The sequence below is a fragment of the Marmota flaviventris genome, chromosome 10 (genome assembly GCF_047511675.1).
Source record: "Marmota flaviventris isolate mMarFla1 chromosome 10, mMarFla1.hap1, whole genome shotgun sequence".
NCBI classification, from domain to species: Eukaryota; Metazoa; Chordata; class Mammalia; order Rodentia; family Sciuridae; genus Marmota; species Marmota flaviventris.
In genome coordinates this window covers 24637645-24660465 of record NC_092507.1, presented here as the reverse complement: position 1 = coordinate 24660465, position 22821 = coordinate 24637645, and the positions used below count along the sequence as shown (strand labels likewise).

Sequence of the window (22821 nt, the reverse complement as noted above, 5' to 3'; positions counted from 1 at the left end):
CCTACTCGACTGCCAGGCCGTGCCAGCCGCTGCGCTCGCCGCCTCGGCGCCTGGGAGGTGCCCGGCTGCCGCCGCCTCGCCTGGGGACCCTGCTGCCCCGGCCGCGCAGCCTTGGAAGTCGCCGCGTCAGCTTCGCGCGCCGCAGGCTTCCGTGTGTCCCTGTCCCCGCACGCCCCCGCCCCGGCTGGTCGCCTCCCCGGGAGCACGATTTCCTGGGTGGACGGTCCGTTAGAGTAGGACTGCTGGCATCTGCTGCTCTTTACTGGGAGCGGACTACCTATCCCGGAGGCGCCTGCGGCCTCGCTGGAGAGTTTTGTTCTTAATCTAGTTCAGCCTCATGAGGTTTTTTATTGGATGAGAAAGGGACAGGCTGTTCCGTGCCTGTCCTCTCTTCCATTTTTAGAAGAGCGTTTTCTCTCCTTCCTGTGCCAAATGAAGGTATGATACGTTTGTTAGTTCTTTGCGTTAAAAGCGGGATCTGATCGATTCTTTATTTAAATTTGAAGGCCACAGAGAGGGAAATAATTTGCCCAAGGCCAGGTTGCAAACCAGTGGTGAAGCTACATCTGAACGCCTAGCCCCGTGGCACCCGCGTTGGATGCCAGTTTGTGCCAGTGCGACCCCCCTTTGCCAACCTAACCTTGACCTTGCTGCCTGAATAGATTTCACTAATACACTTTCGGTTCTGATCAACTTTCCTTTCCTTCCTACTCCAAACGTAGAATGTTTACCAGCTTCATGTCTGGTCTACAGAGCACACACTTTTTCTTTTTCCTGCTTTACAAAAATCAATGACAGCTTTCCCCTCACAGAACTCCCCTCCTTGGATTCTTAATCCCCGCCTATTAGCATATTGGGCCCGAGAGGGATCCCTTGTGAAATAAACTACCAACCTAAATCTATAATATGTCTGCAATTTTTCTAGGACAGCCCCAATTTAAACTATTAAGTCCCATTGTCTATCAGCCTGAGCGTGTTGATTTTTGGTTTAGAAAATAATGTTAGTTTCACTGTACCAGACCCTACTGTCTCTGCCTTTTCCAGCCATTTGGCCCTGGGGCATTACTGGGTAATCCAATTATCACTCACCTGGGATTTTTATTCCCCTCCTGAGTCAACCCAAATGTTGGAATTGCCAGGATTTCTAGGTCAGCATGAACATTACAGTCTGATGAAGCAAAGAAATTTCTTCTTGCTCCCTATTCCCCACTTCCAATCCTATCTTATATTCCAGTGCAGTGCAGGGCAGGGCACCTGTGGTGGTGCCTGTTGCTTAGGGTTTAGCTTTGGGTCACAGGAGTATAGAGCTTCACATCATTTGGACTCTAGAGCATATCCTGCTTCATTAGCTATAGGGCAAGGAATTTTGTCTTGAATATTAATATACCAGTATAGCTAAGTAGTTTGGGTTTTGTTTAGTTAGACTTAAAACACCTTAAATTTTTAGGTAAAACATTAAAAGGTAAAATACAATGTTTGAGATAAAACATTGTCCTAGTCCCTGTGGAGAATATAAAAGTGCTTTTCACATATAAGCTTCAGTGTCTGGATTGGGGATATTCCCATTTTTTAAATCAGCTGATAAGCTATGTTTTCCACTATTCATTTCTACATGTAGGTTCCAGCCCCTGCAAGGCAGGGACCATGGCTTCTGGCTTGGCTCCTTCACAAGGGCAGGCTTGTTTCACAGAGGGCCTGGCAGATGGGGAGTGGTGCTCTTTGGGCACCTGCCCTTTCCAGGCCCTGTTTATCACGTGAGTGCTGCTTTTCTGCCCACCCAGGATCTGTTTCCAGGCTTGCCCATACACACTGGGAAGAATAGATGCCTTTTTCCCCTCCATCCTCTATCTTGAGGAAGTGGGTAGCTTCGTAGTCCACTCTCCTGTTGTTCTCAAGTTGGTGTCTCAGTTACCCAACTGCTTTTCTACAAGTAGTCTTTCCTGTTTTCATCCCCTTATTTTTCCCCCAACTTTTTTTTACTGACATGTGGCATATAAGTACTAATGGATGTTGATGTTCTGTCACGTACCCACCTTGTAGCCCTGTCTGCTTCTCTTCCACATCCCATCTTAATTTCTACTTTACTTCATCAAGTGTACATGGTGTATTTTATTTCCTCCCCTTAGAGTAAAGAGGATATTGCAGCCTTCTTCCTTCTGTCACAGCTATGGTTTTCCTGCAGGTCTTCAGCCATTGCTTCTCTGTACCTTCCCTGGAGGACAGCCTCCTTGGAAATATATTGTTTTGTTCTCCAGACATACTCTGTCACTGACTTTCTCGTCCAAGCTGATTGACTCTGAGATTTCTCTTCCTGCCACCCAAACCCCTTCCCCCAGCTCTGACCTATGCCTGTTACTTTTTCTGGCTCAGCCCCAGAATCCACTCTTTTTCAGACCACATCCTTTTTCCTGCATTACTCATTTCCTGTCTCAGATGCTTTGGATCCCTTGGTTCTGATCTTTCAGGGGGAGAGAGAATAAACTAAGTGAAGAGGAATAAATGGAGAGATGATCTTATAAAACTGAGTTTTTATTACCTCTGGCCCTGCATGCTCTTATATAGGTTGCCCTCTCCCTATATTGTCTTATTTAAGGAAATGCAAAGAGAGGAAAGGATTACTGTCTCAAAATTAGGAACTTCTCCCTGTATGCTCAGGAATATCTTATCTCTATTTTTTTTTTTTTTCCTGTTGTGAATGTGTAAATAGGATGACTGATTGGCTTATACTCTTCCCTCTAGGTCTCTGTCCTACCTTGGGCTGTGGGTCTGATGTGGGCATTCTGTAACCATTTGCTGAATAAAGTTCACCTGCCTCCTGCCAGAGTCCCTTACTTCTAGACAGCATGAGTCAGCAAGCTCAAATGAAATTAAAGTTAAAAACTATGGAATAGTGGTTTTGATCAGAACCACCAAAGGAGTATCAGATACTCCTTTTCCATGTTAATATGAAATTACCAAGGTTTTTTTCCCCTTTTCTTGAGTCAGTCCATGTTTATATTAAAGTTTGTCCAGCTGTTCAATATTTAATCTCCAGACAGTAGATCCTACCCACAAAAAATTCGGTTGTAAAAAGGTGCCTACTAGAGATGGGAATCAACAATGACAATGAGTCGTGTTTTTGTTTTGTACCATTTTACAATTGAAATATGAAGGTGATGACTTTCTGTGGTCAGGGGGAATCTCAGAAAAGTCACTGGGAGAGGCTTTTGGGTACTCCCTCAGGAGACTGCCCTGAATGAAGTGAGGCTCAGTGTTTGAGCCTGCCACCCCCCTTCCACCTCCCCGCCCCAGTCCCTTCCACATGGAAAAGCCATGTGAGGTTGAGACTACCTTATGCAGTCTACTTGGTTAGGGCCTTCGAGCTAATGACAGAAATCTTTCTCTTCAATGATTTAACAACTCCAGGCTGGATGACTCTCAAGGTAGAGGTCTGAACATATATAGATTTATGTTTTCAGTGTTTTTATGGCATGGATTAAACTATAACATGAGTAGTCATTTAAAAAGACTGAGTATATTTTTTGTTAAAAAATATGCCATTTAAGATCATTTTAATTACTTATTCACAAAATCAAGTAGTTGTAGGTTTCATTTTAAGTGTTAAAGTTTTAACTTTCATTTTTAATTAACTAGCTTCATCAGAGTTATTTGTAAATATATTCAGGGACAAAGTATCTTAAATTATACTTTATTTACAATATGCATGTTTTGGGAATTGTCAGGAAAATAACCATTTGTTTATCCAAGACAACATTCTTACAAATTCTGGACTTTTTTTCTTCATCAATAACAAAACTAGAATGTAAATGACATGGTCAAGAAATGGACTTTTTATAGTTCATCAAGAATTATGCAATTTTATATTACTAGTTTTTGAAGATGAGTATTGTAAGAAACACAGCATGTGATTTAAATAAATTTTTGCCATGGGATTCATTATAAGACCATCTAAGCCATGATAGTAAACTTCATAGCTCTATTTCTCTCTTCCCTTCCAAATTATTTATAGTTAGTGGGAAAGGATGTGCTTTCCTAGTCTTCCAAATGATGTCTTAGTTTAGATAAGTCCAAAAGGAAAGACCATTCTTTCTACATCTGCTAAAGAAATGATTACAGCTAAACACAGATTGGCAGTGTACTGAGGATGAGTCCAGATGTTGAAAAAAAGTCCTGGTTTGCTCTTACAACTTTCTTGAAAGTGTAAGGAAATGTCTGTTTCTTGGATAAATTTCTTCTTAGCAGTGATATTATTATCATTTTTAAGAAGAGATGACTGTTAGATGCCATGTTATAACCGGGTCTTCTGTAGCAGATTAGGAAGACCAGTCCTGATACTGAATATCAAAACTGTTCACAAGAAAATGAAAGTTCATGTCTGCTGGGAGTTATTTTTAAAGCTTTTAGTTGCATGGCTATTATGTCTCAAATAGTGCATAATTATTCCTAGTTACTGATATCTTTAGTATATTTGAAACTATCCCTGTGTGGCTTAAAGCTATACGGCTATATTAAGACATTTGAAACACTTTAAGTGACACTTTAAAACAAAATTAATGGCAAGCAAATGCATTAAAAAATCTTGATTAAATCCACATTTCCAGGCTTCCAGTATTCAGTATTAATCTGTTCTGTTAGTTGATTGGTGCTAAACAGGGTAGTTGAAAGCTTAGACAATGACTATGAGAAGAAGGGATAATGTTTTCCAAAAGAAATGTTCAGGATTGATTTATAAGATAAGTATCATCTGGACTATTATGCAGGCAAGACAACTGGGGCTGGGTGCATCCTCTACCCCACCATTTATTTGAGAATATTAGTGATCCTGTAGTTGGTAACTGAAAATAAATAACATGTCATAGTGGGGAAATGGTTGCTTTTCTACTGCCTGAAAATAATTAGAGCATTTACTAAATATTTCTAGATTCTTTTATAAACTGGAAGAAATCCATCATCCATGAGTTTATTTTCAGCTTTTTAAACTCATTTCGAACACCAAAACACCTCCTATCATTACAGGTTTCATAAATTTACTAAATAGGTAAAGGGGTTCTTCCCTTTGTCTCAGGGTGAACCTGTTTTCTGGTTTCTGAAGTCCTTCTGCACTGTCTGCTTGATGACTCTGAGTCTCTTGATGGAAGATTCGTATAGAAAGGGAACCCGGCATTGCTTTCTTGCCTTTTGGATTAATAACTATTAATGGTGAATTGAGACTTGGTTTACCTTGAAGGGCATTTCTGTTTCTTGTTATCACTGTCAAAGTGAAGGTAACACTTTTTTTTTTCTGAAACCCAACCCCAAGAGTGCAAGCACTGGACACCCTGAGTAGCTAAGGCATCTGGGGGACACAATGATGCCTTTTGAGGCCCAGGAAAGACTAGCCGCCCTGCGGAGATGAAGAGGCCAGGCTCGGTGAGAGCGAGGTTTAGGGTTGCTTCCTAGTTTTCTCTCAGCTCTCAGTGATATTGCCACTCCTATGGCCAGGACAAGCCTATCCCACTCTGTTGTGTTGCATTATCTTATTTATCCTCGCTGTAGCCATGTAGGATAGATACCCCGTGCCATAGATCAGGAAACTGAGACCAAGAGTACTTGCTGGCGTTATAAGCTGGGGTTTGTGCCTAGGGCCTTTCTGATCTCAGAGTCTTATAATGCCATGTAGCACAGCTTCTCTACACGTATTCAGTGGCAGGCATTTCACCTATATAAACTAATATTGTAACCGTGCAAGACAGGCAATATGATCCTTCTCCTTAGAGATATAGAAAGCAAGGCTCAGCAGGTACTGAGTGCCTGAAGCCACACAGATCATCACAGATGGAGCCCCGTATATGAGCCCAGATCTGACTCCAGACCCAGTGCTCCTTCCTCCCTGCCATTCTTCCTTCCATTTCCTTTGATCTGGATACCTCTCTGAGGCCTCTCCCCTGGCCCCAGACTTGTGTTGCCTTTTGAAATCATAGCATCTGCCAGAGTACTGTACTGTGAGACCACCTGGGAGCCATGAGCTCCTCACTGCATACCATCGTGTGACTGGCCTCCATTGCCAGTGCTAAACAGAACTCTGAAAACTACCTTGACCCCTTGCAACCAGGGCTAGCTATCATTCCTGACACACTGGCCTGTTGGAAGTCACCCTGTGGTCCTGCTATTGTGTTTGACCTGAGCCCTATTGTGGTCCCAGCCTGTGGCCTGGGAAGCAGTTCAAGCCGCTGCTTGGAAATCCCCCATTGCTCCCAGTTGTCCTGAGCTGCATGGGGGAGGGCAGCTGTTCGCTCCATTGATTCTTTCCCTCCTAGCTGGGGTAGCAGCTTGGAAGACATTCAGCTGTTTACAATTCAGCTTATGTACACGTTAGCTGGGGATTGTGGGTGAGTCAAAAGGGCCCCTCTCTTTGCCTGTGTCCTAAGAGACAGCATGAAAGTCAGCTGTATGGTAATGGCTGCCAGCAAAGGAGGAGCCAGCCTCTCTAAAAGATGTCTCAGCCGAGGTGCTTGAGAAGACTTCTCGCTACCCAGACTCAAGGTCATTCTGCTAGCCAGCTTCCTTTCCTGCATGGAACCCTGGTGTGGATTCAGGCCCCCCCCCCCCCCCCGCCCCCGCCCCCGTGACTGAAAAGCTCACCATTGTGCTGGGCAGGATGCCCCAAGAGGTCCTCCTGTCATTGCTGTTTCTTCCCTTCTGTCAGGTTTTTCAGAGCAAGCTGCTCTTGTTGGCAGAGCTGAGAAGGGTGCTGGGGGCAGGCTTGTGATGGCACCCGTGTGAGAGCCACGGCCTTTGTGTCCTTCAGGCAAGGAGGTCTTGAACGTCTGACAGCCTCATCCTTAGCAGCACTGAAAAGATTACAAACATTTGGCACTGGTTCCTCTGGTTTTTCCTGTCTGTGGTACTCAGTACCTGAGGGTGGGAAGGGGCCTAGAATTTTTTCACTACTAAGAGCTCCTTTGATATGTGTTCTAGAAGATACTGCCTTCCAAGTGGCACTCGTTCATCTTGGTTCTAAAATGCACACTTAGAACATGTATAATCTGCAAAGAAGATGCATGTGTGATCTTGTGTAAATTTGTATAAAAAATTTTGTGAGGGAGATGGGTCGTTTTAAAGTTGGGGAACTTCTTTTAAATAGCATGTTTATCCCTGTTGAAGGTAGATGCGTTGTTTCCTTTTAAGTGTCTTGAAATATTGGATCTAACTTGTAGGTTCCCATTAACCTGTTCAGGATCCTGTTCTTATTACCCCAGGAATCTCGGTCCAGTTATCACTTACCTAGACCCTTCCCAGCCCAAATGACCAGACCACATGTGATAGATATCTGGCCTCTGCTTCAGAATGTCCCAGAATGCATTCTTCATTTTCGCCTGCTTTTCCTAGGTCCCTTTCTGCTATCCCATGACTAAACAAAGCCCAGCTCTCCCTCCACTGCTCCACTTGAGCAGTCCATTCAGGGAAATCTAAAGCACTGGATTCTGACCCCTGACTAGCTTTTGTGACCTTGGGTAAGTCACCTCACCCTGAGACCACGTTGCTTTATTAAAATTAAGAGGCTTGAGGCTGGGGTTGTAGTTCAGTGCTAGAGCGCTTGCCTAGCATGTGTGAGGTCCTGGGTACGATCCTCAGTACCACATAAAAATAAATAAAATAAAGGCATTGTGTCCAACTACAACTAAAATAAAATGGGATTCATGAAATGCACTTTAAAAAATTAAGAAGGTTCAAGATCAATGTAATGTTTTGAGCAACCAATAAATTTCTGATGTTTAAAATAAAAAATTAAGAAGGTCAACTCAGGGCCCTCAAGCTCTTAATCCTTTGTAAGTTAGTGCCCCATCACCAAAACAATCACTGAATATACCTCCCCCCAACATATACACACCTCTGTCCCTAAGGAGGGCTAACTTTTAATCCTCTCAGCTGAGTGCTCCATTACCTAAACAATCACTGTCCCTCCCCCCCAACACACACACACACACACACACACACACACACCTCTGTCCCTAAGTAGGACTCACTTTTAATCCTCACCAAAACAATCACTGTCTCCCCACTCCCATACCTCTGTCCCAAAGTGTGTGGGGGAGAGCACTTAATTTGAGTGCAGTGATTCACAGTAAAGTGTAAATGTCTGTAGGTATACACTTGATTTGAAAGAAGATTGTTAACCTGAGAATCTCTAACTGATGGGCTCCCTGAGGGTCCCAGGATAGAGCTCCAGCCTGCCTCCCTGACCCCTGCCCTCCTCTTCACTTTCCTCTCCTGGGAGTCAGGGGGAGGAAGGGTGTCAGTAAATTGGTATTCTTGGAATGCACCTCCTTCACTTTCAGAGTGCCACTGACCTTTTGGGGGGTGGCACATATATAAACTAGAGATTGTAAAGGGTGGCCCCAGACCTCTCTACAGCTTACCAGTCGGCAAGACGGCAAGCATGTTGCTGGGACCAGAGGGGGTGGTCTGCATCTGTCTGTCTCCTGGATATGAGTTCAGGGAGTCACTTTGCAGGTTCTCCTCTCACCTCTCTCTAGAGCAGGTGGTTCCTGAGGAACCCTGCTGTTACCCTCCACCACTGCTTTGTCACTTACTGGGCCTACTAAGCACAGGCATAGAGCACAGAGCTGCCAGCACCCAGCATTTTATTGGCAGTCTTGTCTTGCCATTTGTGGAGCAGAATTTGCCACAAGAAGATGATCCATGTTATTACCTAACTCTGCTTCCTAAGTCCTTGAGTGGCTTCATTAGCTCTATCTTATTCCTGCTGTCACCAAACATGGGCAGATGGAAGTATTTTAAATTAAAACAATTTTAAATTAAAGCACTCCTTCCTCATGTCTAGAGAAAGGAGGAAATAGCCATTGGCCAGGCAGAGGAGGTAGAAGCTCTGCTTGTTCTCCATTTTCTCTGTTGTCAGGTCTTCCCGGCTCATCAGACTTAGGTGTACTCACTTAAAATGAGTGCTAGACCATCTGATACCCCTTGCAGTGTTAGTACTAAGTCATAGTCCAGCATAATGAATGGTTTTGTTTTATCTGTGCATATAAAGAACATTAAAATTGGTCTGAAGTAGCCAGATGTGGGACCAGTTTGACCTTTGTCTTTAGGGGCTAGAGAACAGGGCCTCTTTGGACATCCACCCATGTGTCCTGAGGGCCAGGCCATTTTTCTAGGCGCCTCCTGGCTTTTGCCTCTAGAGGGCACCCTCCCTTGCCAAGTTCCTGGGTCTGGCATAAATGTTTCAGAGAGGACAGGAAATCTGAAATTCTGGATGCCTGGGCTTGGCTCCAGACTCCAGGGCCGTATCTCCCCTCTGCTGAGGAAATCCCCACTGTGACAGGAAGAAGTAGGCCAAAGAATAGCCATTCTTTATAACCAGGTACCCAGAAATGCCACCCCTGAAGATGGATATCAGCCTAGTCTCTCTCAAATCATGATAGCTCCAAAAAGCAATTCATAGATCTCAGTTGGTGCAGAGTTGCTTGTTTTAATATTGGGGAGACCTGAACTCTTTATGTTGACAATGAAAACAGAGACTCTGGGTTCCATACATTCCAGTGTAACAGACGTTGAGCATTGGTCCTGTCTTGGACATCAGGTTAGCTCCTGAAGGCATAGAGGTGAAAAAGTATAGCCCCCTGCTATGCTTAGCAGAAATGACCAACCCCAAAGCAGATAATTTCATAAACATAGGACAGAGAAGGGATACTGGATGGTCCTTCCTGTCTCATCCTGCGTAAGGACTATGTCTGCCAAAGCCTATAAACGAGACTAGAATGGCAAAGCAGCCTAGTTTTGAGCAGACATTTTGCAAGTATCCCCAGCCCATGCTATTTTGTTCATGTTTTGTTCATTCTTACCCATATGCCTAGCCATTTCAAGGCAAGCTCCACCCACGCAGTGGAGCTTGGTTTTACTTCCCTTCCCAGAGACTTCCAGGAGCTCAGGGTGGCCTGCCCTACCACTCCATTTCAGGTGCCAATCTGAATAAAGGCATCTGAGACCTGTGGGAATCCCTGGCAGCACTTTCAGCCCCAGGATTGGCTAAGAGAATAGAGTAAGGAACTGAATTCCATAGACTATTTCTTTGTCTCTTTCATCTGGCCTCAGAGCCAGCAGGGCAGGTTTTTGCAAGTTTCTCTGTTAAGCTGTTTTCCCTCAAGCAGGCCGAAAAGCAGTCTGGGAAAGCGGGAAGCAGATTAAATTAATCTCAGTGTGCTGAGCTTGGCAGGGGGTGAGATTGTGTTTGGTCATTCCAGAAATAGCCCGTACTCCTTTGTTACTAAAGCAGATGTGGAGTTATTGGCCTAGAAGATGACTGCACAGCAAAACAGCTGTGGATCTTTGTTATTTACAAAACATCCTCCCTTCTGTCCCTTGGATTCTCTCTCTCCTGTAATCTTCCCCAGGGCTATAATGGAGAGTGGGAGCTTCCAGTGTTAGGGTGAAATGATTTATTAGTTAGTCTTCTCTTTTAATGAGAGATTCAAAGAGAGATTCAAAGTCTTTGCTTCCCAGAGGCAAGAACTGGTTCTGTAGCCTCTGAGCTGGTAAGCATATCTATGTTGGGCTTGAAGAAAGAATCTGACCTCAAGACCACCCCACCCCCACCCCCACCCCCACCCCACCCCACCATCTTACAGGCAAATCAATATGCACAGGCCTGAGAACAGGGAGATTGCAATAGAGCAAGGACAGAGGGATCCCATAAAAGGGGATAAGATATCAGGAACTGTTTAGTAATGACTATTAATGAAAGGTGAAAGGTGGGAGTGACCCCAGAATTCAGAGAGAGTAGATTAATTCCATTGTTAACCCCAGAGGTTAAACTAAAGCAAGGGGTATACTTGCTTCCCCCTACCTTTTATTTAACAGGATGTGCACTGTTAAATTAAAAAAAAAAATCTCATCAATGAGATCACTCAGATGATTACAATTTGATATGTTATGCTCAGTATTGACTGGGCACCTGATGTTTAAAAGTGTAGACAAAGAAGAACATGGATGACTATGAACTCGCACTTTTTTTTTTTTCTTTTTGTATCAGAGATTGAATCCAGTGGTGCTTAATCACTAAGCCATGTCCTCAGCCCTTTTTATTTTTATTTTGAGGGCAGGGTTGCTTAGGACCTCGCCAGATTGCTGAGGCTGGTTTTAAACTTGTGATCCTCCTGCCTCAGCCTCCCAAGCCACTGGGATTACATGCGTGTACCACTGCACCCAGCTAAACTTGCACCATTTTTACATAAGGAGTAGTTGAAAGAGCAAACTGGGTTGCCTGGAGGAGAGATTACCCTGGAGTCTGGAACAGCACCCTTCATTTCATGTGGTAAGGTGGCACTGCACTGCCGTTCACAGCAACACAGTTAAGCAGATATCAGCATTCTTATTTTATACCCTGGTGTGTTAATCCACTGTGACAATACCTAAGAAAAACAACTTGGAGGAGAGATTTATTTTGACTCATCTTTTGGTTTCAGAGGTTTCAGTCCATGGTTGGCTGGTTCCTTTGTTTTGACCCTGAGGAGAAGCAGAATGTCATGGTGAAGAATGAGTTGAAGGAAAGCAGCTCAACTAGTGGCAGTTGGAAGGAGACAGAAAGAGAGGAAGGGACCAGGGATAAGATATGGTACCCAAGGGTACATCCCCAGGACCCACTCCCTCCATCCATTTCCCTCCAATCCTCCTACAGTTTCCAACACCTCCCAGTAGTCATTCAGCTCTGGCTTCCTCAATGAATTAATTCATTGTAAGGTCATAGCCCTCATGACCTGATCATTTTCTGAAACTCACCTCTGTACATTGCTGCATTGAAGACCAAGTCCTCAACACGGGAGCCTTTGGGAGACATTCCAGATCCAAGCCATAATACATGAAACAGGCTTGGAGAGGGACCATGACCCATCATAACTCGTTCAGTAATAGAGACCAGTCTCTAAGCCAGGTCTAAGCCTATGTTTATGCTCAGTGTACACATCCATCTGGCCTTGGTCTCCTCAGTCTTAAGGAACAGAACCTGGATTAATTGGGCAAAAATTTATAGGACAGATTTGGTGCTCATTATAAGGAAGAACTTTTAAGTTGCATGATGCTCGGTACAAACACGGTTCATAGGTAGCAGATTTCTTTGTCACTGGAAACATTCAAACAAATGCTAGGAAATCCCTGGGTGGGGTACTATGGAGAACACTGGTGAGACATGGACACCTACTTTGTTCAGTTTTATGATCTGTGGTTCATGAGATTCCTCAGGGAGTGTTTTACTAGGCTCTAATTAGGAGGAAATCACCATCATCTAAAAAAACAATTTTAGTTTTTATGTTTTAACATGTATCCATCACTTTAAATAATATATGCATTTGTTTCTTTGTATTTAAAATATTAGAAAGTAAGAACCGAGGAAAATGTAATTGTGTAAACATAGACTTAAATATTTAAAACTTAAAAACAGAGAAACAATATGATTGATTGTCGTTAACTCAGTTCTAGCTATTCATGGATAGTGAATATTTTTCAGTTCCCAGATACCTTTACAAATTAGAAAGACTAATTCCAAAAGGGGATTTTTTTTCATCTCTTCAGAAAGGCAAAGCTATTAAATTTTTTTTCCAAATGAATATAAACACTTAAGGGAATTTTTCTAACTTGTGTGTCAAACAAAAATTAATTTTAGGGGCTGGGGATGTGGCTCAAGCGGTAGCGCGCTTGCCTGGCATGCGTGCGGCCCGGGTTCGATCCTCAGCACCACATACAAACAATGATGTTGTGTCCGCCAAAAACTGAAAAATAAATATTAAAATTCTCTCTCTTCTCTCTCTCTCTAAAAAAAAAAAAAAATTAATTTTAAAAAACCCTTATCAGTCACTTCTCCTGAATGACTTCTGCGGCTGAACTCTGAAGTTTATCATATAAATGAATTGTGGAATGACTTGTGTCATAGACAGTGCTTTTTTCATTAAAAAGATTTATCCTGGTTTATTGAGCCTTAGGACTACTCGTAAGCAAATGAGCCCAAAGGAGGCAAAGGCCTATTGTGACCCAGGTAAAAAACCTTTACTAAATGTGTCTATTTCGATTTCCCCATGCTGCATAATTTCCATTTCATCATGATATTTTGGGTTCTTAACATGAAATAACATCTTCATGTAATGTTTTGTGCAAAAATTACTTACCTAACAAAGGTACTGAAATCATTTTTTTAAATCTATATCATATACCACTGAGTTGTGCTTAATATAATAGGTGGGTTGCAATAAGGAAATAGCTTCTCCCTTTTCCTTTTTAGGAAGTTCCAGGTTAAAGGCAGCTCAGCTCAATGGACAGTTGGTGGTGGTAGAGAATGACCCTGGGTAGAGAAGCTGGTGAGAGCTTAAAAATGATAATAATAATAATAAGGCCATGAAACCTTACTGTGTAAGCAGTGAGGCAACTCAAGAGTGATGCTGTTGGTAGTAGAGGGAAGGTGATCTGCTGCAGTGGTGTTGCGTAAGGCACCTTGTCACACTTTTTTGGAGTACTTTTAGGTCTTCTATAGGAAAGCTAGGTGATTCACAGAGAGATGGAGGGATTTGTTGAGTGTTGGAGTGGATATAAAGTTGTTTACTGGGTAAGGGGGCTTGATAGCCCAGGACCACAGAAGCAAGACAGAAGGTCCTAGACCTGTGTAGCATCTTCTGTGGTGGAGAAAGAAAATTTATGCATTTCTTAATGCAGTAACCTTCAAAAACCAGTCTCTGGATAATTCAGATCCAGTGGTAGTGTCTGGTGTTGGTTTGACATGAAATCTCTTGGCATCAATTTCTGGGGTTCAGTGCTTTGATTCTTTTTCCCCAAAGTTTCACATATTTATTAATGAGCCAACCAAAACCAGTACTATAGCACCTTTGTAACTAAAGAAAGCTCACATTCTCAGTTAAAAATTCTCAACTGTCCAGATAATGGTGACATTTTCAGCTTGATATGACAAGACGATCATAACCTTGATACAGCATAAATATGTGTACTTTTTCATGTGTAATTCCTTAGATCCAGCTTGGTTCTCCTCCAATGTCTCCTCTTAGAATTGTACCTGATTTTATTATCAGTTTTCACTCAAATCCATTGGGGAATGGGACCATTTTGCTTTTGTTTCTTGGCCAGAAATTGCTTGATCCTGAAAGTTTTATGAGAAAACATGGATCTCAGGGCTTTGTTATTCCCAGGGCTCTTAAAATCTAGTCCTCTAGCCAGGGATGATAATGACTACCTGTAATCCTAGTGACCTGGATAACTGAGGCAGGATAGTAAGTTCAAGGCAGGCCTGAGAAACTTAGTGAGGCCCTCAACAATTTAGGGAGACCTTGTCTCAAAATAAAAAAAAATCTAAGGGCTGGGGGTGTAATTCAGTGGTAGAGTTACCCTGGGTTCAATCTCTAGTTAAAAAAAAAAAACCCTCCAAGGAACCTCACAGAAGGTTCATGTAACCTTTGATCATCAGACTCCAATACACCCTAAACCTAATATGTACATAGTTTATACATAGTTTAGCTTTTCTTCCTGGTTTTAAGTGTCATCTTGAATACAACTTAATTTTCTCCCTCAAATTGAATGTTATTTTATTTGTCAGAATCAGTATTGCCCAAGGCTTTACCTCCTTAAAGACACAACTCTTGATTGATTAAACTGTTCTTAGCACAGCTGAATGTTGGAGTGGATATAAAGGTACTAAAATCATTTTTAAAAATCTATATCATACACCACTGAGTTGTGCTTAATATTATAGGTGTGTTGCAATAAGGAAATGGCTTCTCCCTTTTCCTTTTAAGGAAGTTCCAGGTTAAAGACAGCTCAGCTCAATGGGCAGTTGGTGGTGGTAGAGAAATGCTGCTAGCTGAGTTGCTGAGGAATCGATTACACACTTGGTGGTGTGTCCATTGAAACAGTACCACTTTTCAAGTAGGTCCTTGAGGAAGGGGACTGCTTGGGTTGGTGTTGGCATTTGGTGGCACACTTTGAGTTCCTGCTGTCCCTCTTCAGGCCTGACCTCTGTTCTGATCTCTGCTGCTTTGTTTCTCACTCTTCCCTGCAGAGACAGGGCAGGGCATTGTTCATGCGCTGACCGACCTCAGCAGCCCCGGCATGACCTCAGGGAACGGAAACTCTGCCTCCAGCATCGCCGGCACTGCCCCCCAGAATGGTGAGAATAAACCACCACAGGCCATTGTGAAACCCCAAATCCTGACGCATGTTATCGAAGGGTTTGTGATCCAGGAGGGGGCGGAGCCTTTCCCGGTACGGACTACTTCTTTTCCCCTCTTTTTTTTTTTTTTTTTTAAGTATATTTTGGATGTGTATTAGAATATTTTTACATTTCCGTGTATGGTTTCTGAAAATGTGAACAATTTGCTGTCTTGCTAATCCCTCCCCCTCATCCCTCTGAAAGCATGTCAGAACCATTTCTTTCTAGGATTGAATATCTGTCCAGAGTCCAGAAGGGCTCAGTGATCAGGAATAATTGGCAAGACCCTTCAGTTAGAAGTTTCCACACACAGACCCAACTGTGTCCCAGTCTGGTAATTTGAGACCCTTTGGCTAGAAGGGAGTTAGTTCACCTCGAGGCATTTGGTGAGAGACTGTGGACTTTGGGGAATTAGACCTCATCAAGTTTTGAATGCCTCAACAGCAAAACTTTGGCCAGTTAGTGAACAAAAGAACTTGATTAGTACTAAGTTCTTGGAAATGAGGATGAGGGGCAGGGTTGCCACCTGAGGCTTGTTCTGTAGGGACAGAGCCTTGATGGGTGTGAATGAGATTGAGGGGCCCTCAGAAAGGGTACAATCTGGGGTTTCCAACAGAAGCATGAGACTGAAGGGAAGTAGCAAGAATCATGAAGATGGTCTGTTAGAGGAGAGCTCTACAATTGATTCTGTGCAGTGTGACTTAGGCAGGTGGTGCTGCTCTGTAGGTGTGCAGAGCCTGGAGCCAGGTGCATACTGGCCTGTCTCCTGATAAGGATTATCTGGCTATTAGAGACCCAGTCTTCTGGGATGCCATCTGCTTTTTGCTCATTCTTTGGATTCATGGGTGGTTTGATTCGTTAGCATAAAACTATGAACTTGATAACCTAGATGGGTGAATAACCTAAAATGTCAAATGGCAAATAGGTCCTTGTCCCCTTTACCCTGGAGGTTTGATTGTCCAAGGCCATTGGCAAAGAAACCCACCTGGAGCACCCTAGCCATGAGGGGGCTCTACATTGCTGCAACCCTCCCCTTACTGGACCAGGCCTCCCCTGACCCTGCAGTAACTCTGGAAACCAGCTGTCCTCACAGGGTGGATACAGGTTGACAGCATCACCCCAGAGTTGGACACCAATTGATCTGGCCACCACGCTGCCTGGACAGACAACAAAGGGAGGACCAAAGGGGCGAATAAGCCAGTCTGCAAACTGGCAACCAAAGGGGCACTTGTGCTGTTGCCCAGGGTCTGATTTTCTGCTCTCCCTCTGGCCTCCTGTACTTTTGGCTTGGATAGGGCATTGGTGAGGTGGAGAATGGTAAGAAATCTGAGTCTCATAAGTGCACTCACACAGACTCAGCCCTGCCCCTGCCTGGCAGCTTGTGAGCTCAGGACCTGGCACTTGGCATAGCACTGTGGGAAACCTGACCTTTGCCTCCATTGCTGCCCTTACACATGGAAAAATAGGCTCCTAACCTCTCAAGCCATCTATTGGTTCTACACCAAAACCATCTTCATACTTTGGTGCCTACTGCATCCTGCCTTGGGAGCTAGACAGCAGAATCAGGCCTTGAGCAGGCACCCTTGTATAATGGCGTGGGGGAGGTTTGCAGAGGACTGACATCTGCCTGGATACTTTATACATGTGATTGTGATGAGGCTGGCAAGGGAGCTGCTCCCACCTAACCCTCGCGGCCTCCATGTCACCTGTCCTGTAGGTGGGACGCTCGTCCCTGCTGGTGGGGAATCTCAAGAAGAAGTATGCACAGGGGTTCTTGCCTGAGAAGCTTCCACAGCAGGACCATACCACCACCACTGACTCTGAGATGGAGGAGCCCTACCTGCAAGGTAGGTGCCTCAGACCTGGATCTGGTTGGCAGGAATGGCAGGCCCCACATTCTTCTCTTTCTGAATGTCTATGGAAGAACTTGGAACAGGGACTGATAAACACATTTCCTCTAATCCTTCCTCACTCTTATTCCCTAGAGAATAGGGATGGCAGAAATTAGGTGCCTTTTGTCCCCTGCTTCTCCAGCCCCACTCCAGCCAACCGTAGGGTTTCAGGAACTGAACTTTCCATTGGCAAATTCTTGGGGCGAATGCAGCACCAGTCAGGTATTCCTGTCTTTTACTAAGGAGCCTGCACTCAGGACTGGCGCTGGCTCTGAGGCACAGCAGTGGCCAGGCAAAAGACTGAACCCCTAACAACCTGGACTCTGTACAGAATATGGGAATGTGGGCTCTGGGGTTCTCTGACCCAGGAAGCCAGCTCCATGGGACAAGGTCAAGTGGGATAATTCCAGAGGAACAGTCGTGACAGTATCCAGAGTATTTCCTCTGAACCTCCTGCTTCCTTCCATGATTGTGAAGAAGGTTTATGATGCTGCCCCACCCAAGATGTGCCCCAGACTTGTAGCAATTGGCAGAAAAAAATGTTAAGTTTACAAAGGACACCAGACACCTTGAGAACTTCCCAGTGGGGAGATACAGCACTTCCAAAAACAGTGGCAAAAGCACTGGCATTGTCCAAGCTAGACTGCCACTGTATATGATACCCATGGGAACATAAAAAAGAGACAGGATAGAGTAGGGAGGCCCTGGAGTGTGGCTTCCACTGGCCTGTGGGAATTCCTTCTTGTCCATATTTATACCCATTTCTGTACTTTTCAGAATCCAAAGAGGAGGGTACTCCCCTCAAACTCAAGTGTGAGCTCTGTGGCCGGGTGGACTTTGCCTATAAGTTCAAGCGATCCAAGCGTTTTTGTTCCATGGCTTGTGCAAAGAGGTGAGTGACCTCAGCCCCACTGCCATGCCAGATTCCTTCCCTATCTTCAGGACTGCACTTTGGAATCTTGTTTTTATGCCAGCGCCCATTATCCACCCCAGGAGGCCATAGGTGTGTGGCTTATCCAGCATCCTATTTCCTTGACCTGCCTGGATGCACTGTTGCATTCCTAATGCACCAAGCCTGAGAAACCAGACCCCCAGGAGTGGATCAGAACACAGCAGAGTCTGAGGACAGGAAGCAGTGCTTTAGCTTTCCTGGCTTTGGGGTCCCACTGGCACCCTTTCTTTGCCTGCCATTGGCAGCTACTACCTTCTTAGTGTAAGCTCTCCACCTGAAGCTGTGCCTGGAACCATCACACTAGTTACAGTGTTCCTGTGGCAAGTTTTCACCCAGCTTAGAAGACTGGTGATCATAACAAAAACCATTGTCATGTATTGAGAACCTGCCATGTGCTACGTACTGTGCTAGTTGAGAATATGCATTGTCTTATCTTCAAAATAACTCTGCAAGGTAGCTATTACTGTTGTCCTCGTTATACTTACTGTTGTCCTTTTTGTATAGGCCTATTTGTAAGGCCCAAAGAACAGTTGTGCTTACAATGACACAGCTAGTAAGTCATAGGCATGAAGCTTTAGACTTGTCTGACTCTAAAGTCTTAGGTGATATTTGTTCCAAGGTGAAAGAGGCAGCTGATCTTGAAGCCTGGAGCCCCCCAGAAAGAAGAAATATGTAGGTCCCAGGCAAAGGTGCCCTACAAATTAAGCTAGAGTCTACTGTCCTCAGCCCTCGTCTTGCTTAGGCTATGCTGGCGGTGGCCAGGGCCCCTTTGTCAAACTTTTCACACCACTGTCCAACAGAACAATGCATAGCAGCTTCCTGGCACAAGTAGGATTAAATAGAATTGTGTCAGCCATGTCCCAAGTTGTTATGTTAATTAAACATGTCACCAATATTACTTCATGTCATCCATGAGACCAGTTTTAGAAGGTGAGTGGTGTTATCCCAACTCACAGTAAGGCTCGGAGCTTAAATGATTGCTCGGTGCCATACACCCAGCAGCAAGTGGTGGAGTCAGGATTTGAACCAACTAAAGGACTCACAGGTTGCCAAACAGCCTGGCTGCCTATCTCGAGGCAGCCAGCATATTGCCAGGGTAATTCTCCCTGCTCAGAAGGGGATAAGCCACCTGAGAAAAATAGTCTGAAGTAATTAGGGAAGAAATAAGAGACAGAGTCAAAAAATAGTTTTAAGGGAGTGCCTGATAGATTCTTCTAGTCCTGGTAGGAGCTGGAGCAGAGGGGATACATCAAAGGCAGAGAAGGTTTCAGCAGGTGGAGTCTTGCTTCATGGCATCTTGACAAGCCACACCCATCTCTGGGAGGCTGTGTGGCTATGTGGCTGCAGCAGGTCACCCCATCTCCAGAGCTGAATAGAAGCTCGCATGTACCTGGGCAGTCTCACCAGCAGAAGTGTGCTGCTGGGAGTTAGTTCCCAGATACCAGATTTTCCTATTCAATGGTTACCATGCCGATCTAGTCCATGCACATTTCATGGGTGGCTTCCGACAGCTGCCTTGTTCTGTCTGGTGCCCATGAGCCCTACGACTGCTCTGACTTCCCTGACCCTCCATCTTGGACAGGTATAATGTGGGATGCACCAAGCGAGTGGGACTTTTCCACTCAGACCGGAGCAAGCTGCAGAAGACAGGGTCCACCACCCACAACCGCCGCCGGGCCAGCAAGGCCAGTCTGCCAACACTTACCAAGGATACCAAGAAGCAGGTGAGAGGCAGGCAGAGCCCAAGGCTCCATTCCGCAGGTGACCGACAGTTTCCCTGCTGGCATGGCCCTTACGCCCGCCGTCCCTGCAGTGGCTTCAGCTTGCTCTGTGCTTTCTCATTTCTCTCAGGCCAGTCAGGTCAGGCCTTCCCTGCATCCCTTCATTTTTTTTTTTTTTTTTTTTTTTTTTTAGAGAGACAGAGAGAATTTTTTAATATTTATTTTTTAGTTATTGGCAGACACAACATCATTGTTTGTACGTGGTGCTGAGGATCGAACCCAGGCCGCACGCATGGCAGGCGAGCGCGCTACCACTTGAGCCACATCCCCAGCCCGCATCCCTTCATTTAGACTCAAGGATACTCGTGAGGCATCTTACCCTCTCCAGTGGCCTGACCCTCGCCTTCCTGCTCACCTCTGTTCTTGACTTGTGGGCCGTGGAGGTGGGGTCTCCCTTGCCTGATCCTAGGCAGAGATAGGCTGTTGGGTTACAGCCCGTCTTTCTTGGAGGGCTAGTTGAGACGGTGGCCTTCACCCTATCCCTGGTATCTTTCTGCCCCTTGAACACTGGAGCACTGAGCTCTTGAAGGTCCCCACCAGGACCCTGAGCAATTCATCTATTAAATATTTTTTAGCACCAGCTCTGTGCCAGGAACTCTGTTAGGCACAGAGACTCCTAAGACATATACTTACCGTAAAAGAATTCACAGCCTAATTTGTTTTTTAATTTGTTGTGTATTTGCTTCTTGTTATTTTCATTTTAAACTTCATTAAGAATTTGATGAAAGCTGTGGTCCAAAAATGTACAGTGATTTCAGGTGGTGCATAGACCGCCTCCTAAAATGAATAGAGCCCTGGTTTTAAAAGCTACATCTGAAGGAAAAAGTAGACGTAAGATCAGGCTATTGCAATATAGCGTGGCCCAGGTGAAAGTACGAGGAGGGACAGCACAGATAATGCTGTGTGATCCAGGGTCTCTGAGGTAGTAGTGGACCAGGCTGAAAAGGGAGAAACACCTGCCTTCGCCCATCATTGCTGCTCGAGATGGTTGTTCGCTGTCCTGAAGAAGCTGTTCTCTCTGCTCCCAGCCAACAGGCACTGTACCCCTTTCAGTTACTGCTGCACTGCAGCTGACACACAGCCAGGAAGACTCCAGCCGCTGCTCAGATAACTCCAGCTATGAGGAACCCTTGTCACCCATCTCGGCCAGCTCATCCACCTCCCGCCGGAGACAAGGCCAGCGAGACCTGGAGCTCCCGGACATGCACATGCGGGACCTGGTGGGCATGGGACACCACTTCCTTCCAAGTGAGCCCACCAAATGGAATGTAGAAGATGTCTACGAATTCATCCGCTCTCTGCCAGGTAAGGCCCTTGCCTGGAATAGCAAGGAATGAAAGGGAGCGGGAGACCTCACCTCACTCCATCAGGAAGGATTAGGTAGTTCATTTAATGGCTCGGGTCTAGGACCTGGGGTGCAGAAATGAGTGACGTGAGCACCTGCATGTAAGCTTATTTTTTAGCATAGAACACATCTTATAAATAATATTCCTCAGCTCTAATTTTAAATACCTACAGGTGTGGTAGGTGGTCTGCATAAAATGCAGAGATGATAATGAAATTTACTCCATCTTTCTTCCTGGGGCAGGCTGGGAGGGGAGATAGGTGACAATGTAGGAAATCTGTCAAGGAGGACTTTAAAATTAAGAAAATTTAAACTGAGCAACAGTGGGCAAGTGCGCCTTTGCCAGGTGGAGAGACCGTCCCCTGGAGCAGCTTGCACTGAGGAAGAAGACATGGAAATGCAGGACAGAGCTGGGACCACACGTAGCCTTTGGGGCAGAGTGTGCACAGCTATGAGGACTGGAACCCAGACTGGCAGACTTGTGTCATTCCCAGATGGTCAGTGGAACCCCAGAGCTGCTCCCTCTGCTCAGCCAGTCTTATTCATCCACTACTTAGTGGCATAGTAGTTGGGAGCACAGACTTCCAAATCACAGAACTGGTTCATACCCTGGCTCTGTCACTTAACCCAGTGAATTTTCATCTATTGCTACATTCCCCAAATGTAATGTAGCACAGTTACACAGTTACATTAGGTAAAGACTTCTGGAGGATTGCATGTCTCAGGATGTCTTATGAGTTTGCAGGGGTCAGCTAAGGCCAAGATCTGGAGGCTTTGCTGGGGCCATAGGATCCTTTCCCAAGGTACCTCAGTCATGCAAATGCACAAGTGGAGGCTGGCTATTGGCAAGAGGCCTGTTCTCCTTACAGGCCTCTCCAGAGGCTGCTTGCTGTTCTCATAACAACATGGCCACAGTTTTTCCCCCACAGGTAGTGAATCCAAGAGAGCAAGGCAGAAGCCAGTGTGCACTTGATGATCTAGTCTCAGAAGTCACGTACTGTCACTTCTGTATATCTTATTGGTCATACCAATAAGCCCTATCCATTGAGGAACTCACAGGGACATGAGTGCAGTAAGTAAGGATTATTGGGAGCCATTTGGAGGTGGGTTAACCCTTGCTCAGCATGGTTCAAGTTCCTTCGTATACAAAATACCCTGCCCCCCTGCCAGAGTCCCCAGGAGTCTCAACCCAAGACAACATTAGTTGAAGTCCAGGGTCTTGTTTTCTAACTCAGGTCTTAGCATCGATGAGGTTCCATGGGTCCAGCTCCTGAAGTGTGGTTCTTTGCAGTCTGCAGACAGTGAGGACTAATCACAGGCTGTCGTCCCCCCCACACACACACACACACCCAGCATGTAATGGAATAGGTGCAGAATAATACGTGCCCAATCGAAAAGGGGAAACAAAGAACGTACCAGAGCCACTGATCCACACCAGTATCAATACAATAAAGCACAGGTTGGCATTTTCTCAGTGAAAACTCAGCCTGGGAGTGATTCTTGCTCACCTCTAGTTCCACCCTCTGAGTCACCCTTCCTTTTTTGTGAAGGGAATTCTGACTGTTTAATGTGGCAGGTTTTTTAGCCCACTTCCTACTGGCTTTTTTTTTATATTACCTGACCTTCCAGTCCAATATTTCTACCCATATAAT

General features: G+C 45.0%; 1 protein-coding gene and 1 pseudogene across 4 annotated transcripts in view; one reads left to right on the top strand and one right to left on the bottom strand.

Annotated features, from left to right (window-relative positions):
* The window catches only part of Phc2 (polyhomeotic homolog 2), a 104684-nt gene that overhangs the window by 78790 nt on the left and 3073 nt on the right, over positions 1-22821 (top strand). For 2 of the 4 annotated variants that reach the window (XM_027937122.2, XM_027937121.2), the window contains 5 exons: positions 15050-15252; positions 16917-17046; positions 17869-17983; positions 19626-19767; positions 20853-21129. In XM_027937122.2, the coding sequence (XP_027792923.1) occupies positions 15050-15252; positions 16917-17046; positions 17869-17983; positions 19626-19767; positions 20853-21129 (867 nt within the window). Of the gene's footprint in view, positions 1-209; positions 439-13218; positions 14917-15049; positions 15253-16916; positions 17047-17868; positions 17984-19625; positions 19768-20852; positions 21130-22821 lie in introns of those variants that run through there. The other 2 variants (XM_027937120.3, XM_027937119.2) reach the window with 2 other exon arrangements.
* Positions 13990-14157, bottom strand: LOC117794774 (large ribosomal subunit protein eL39-like; annotated as a pseudogene).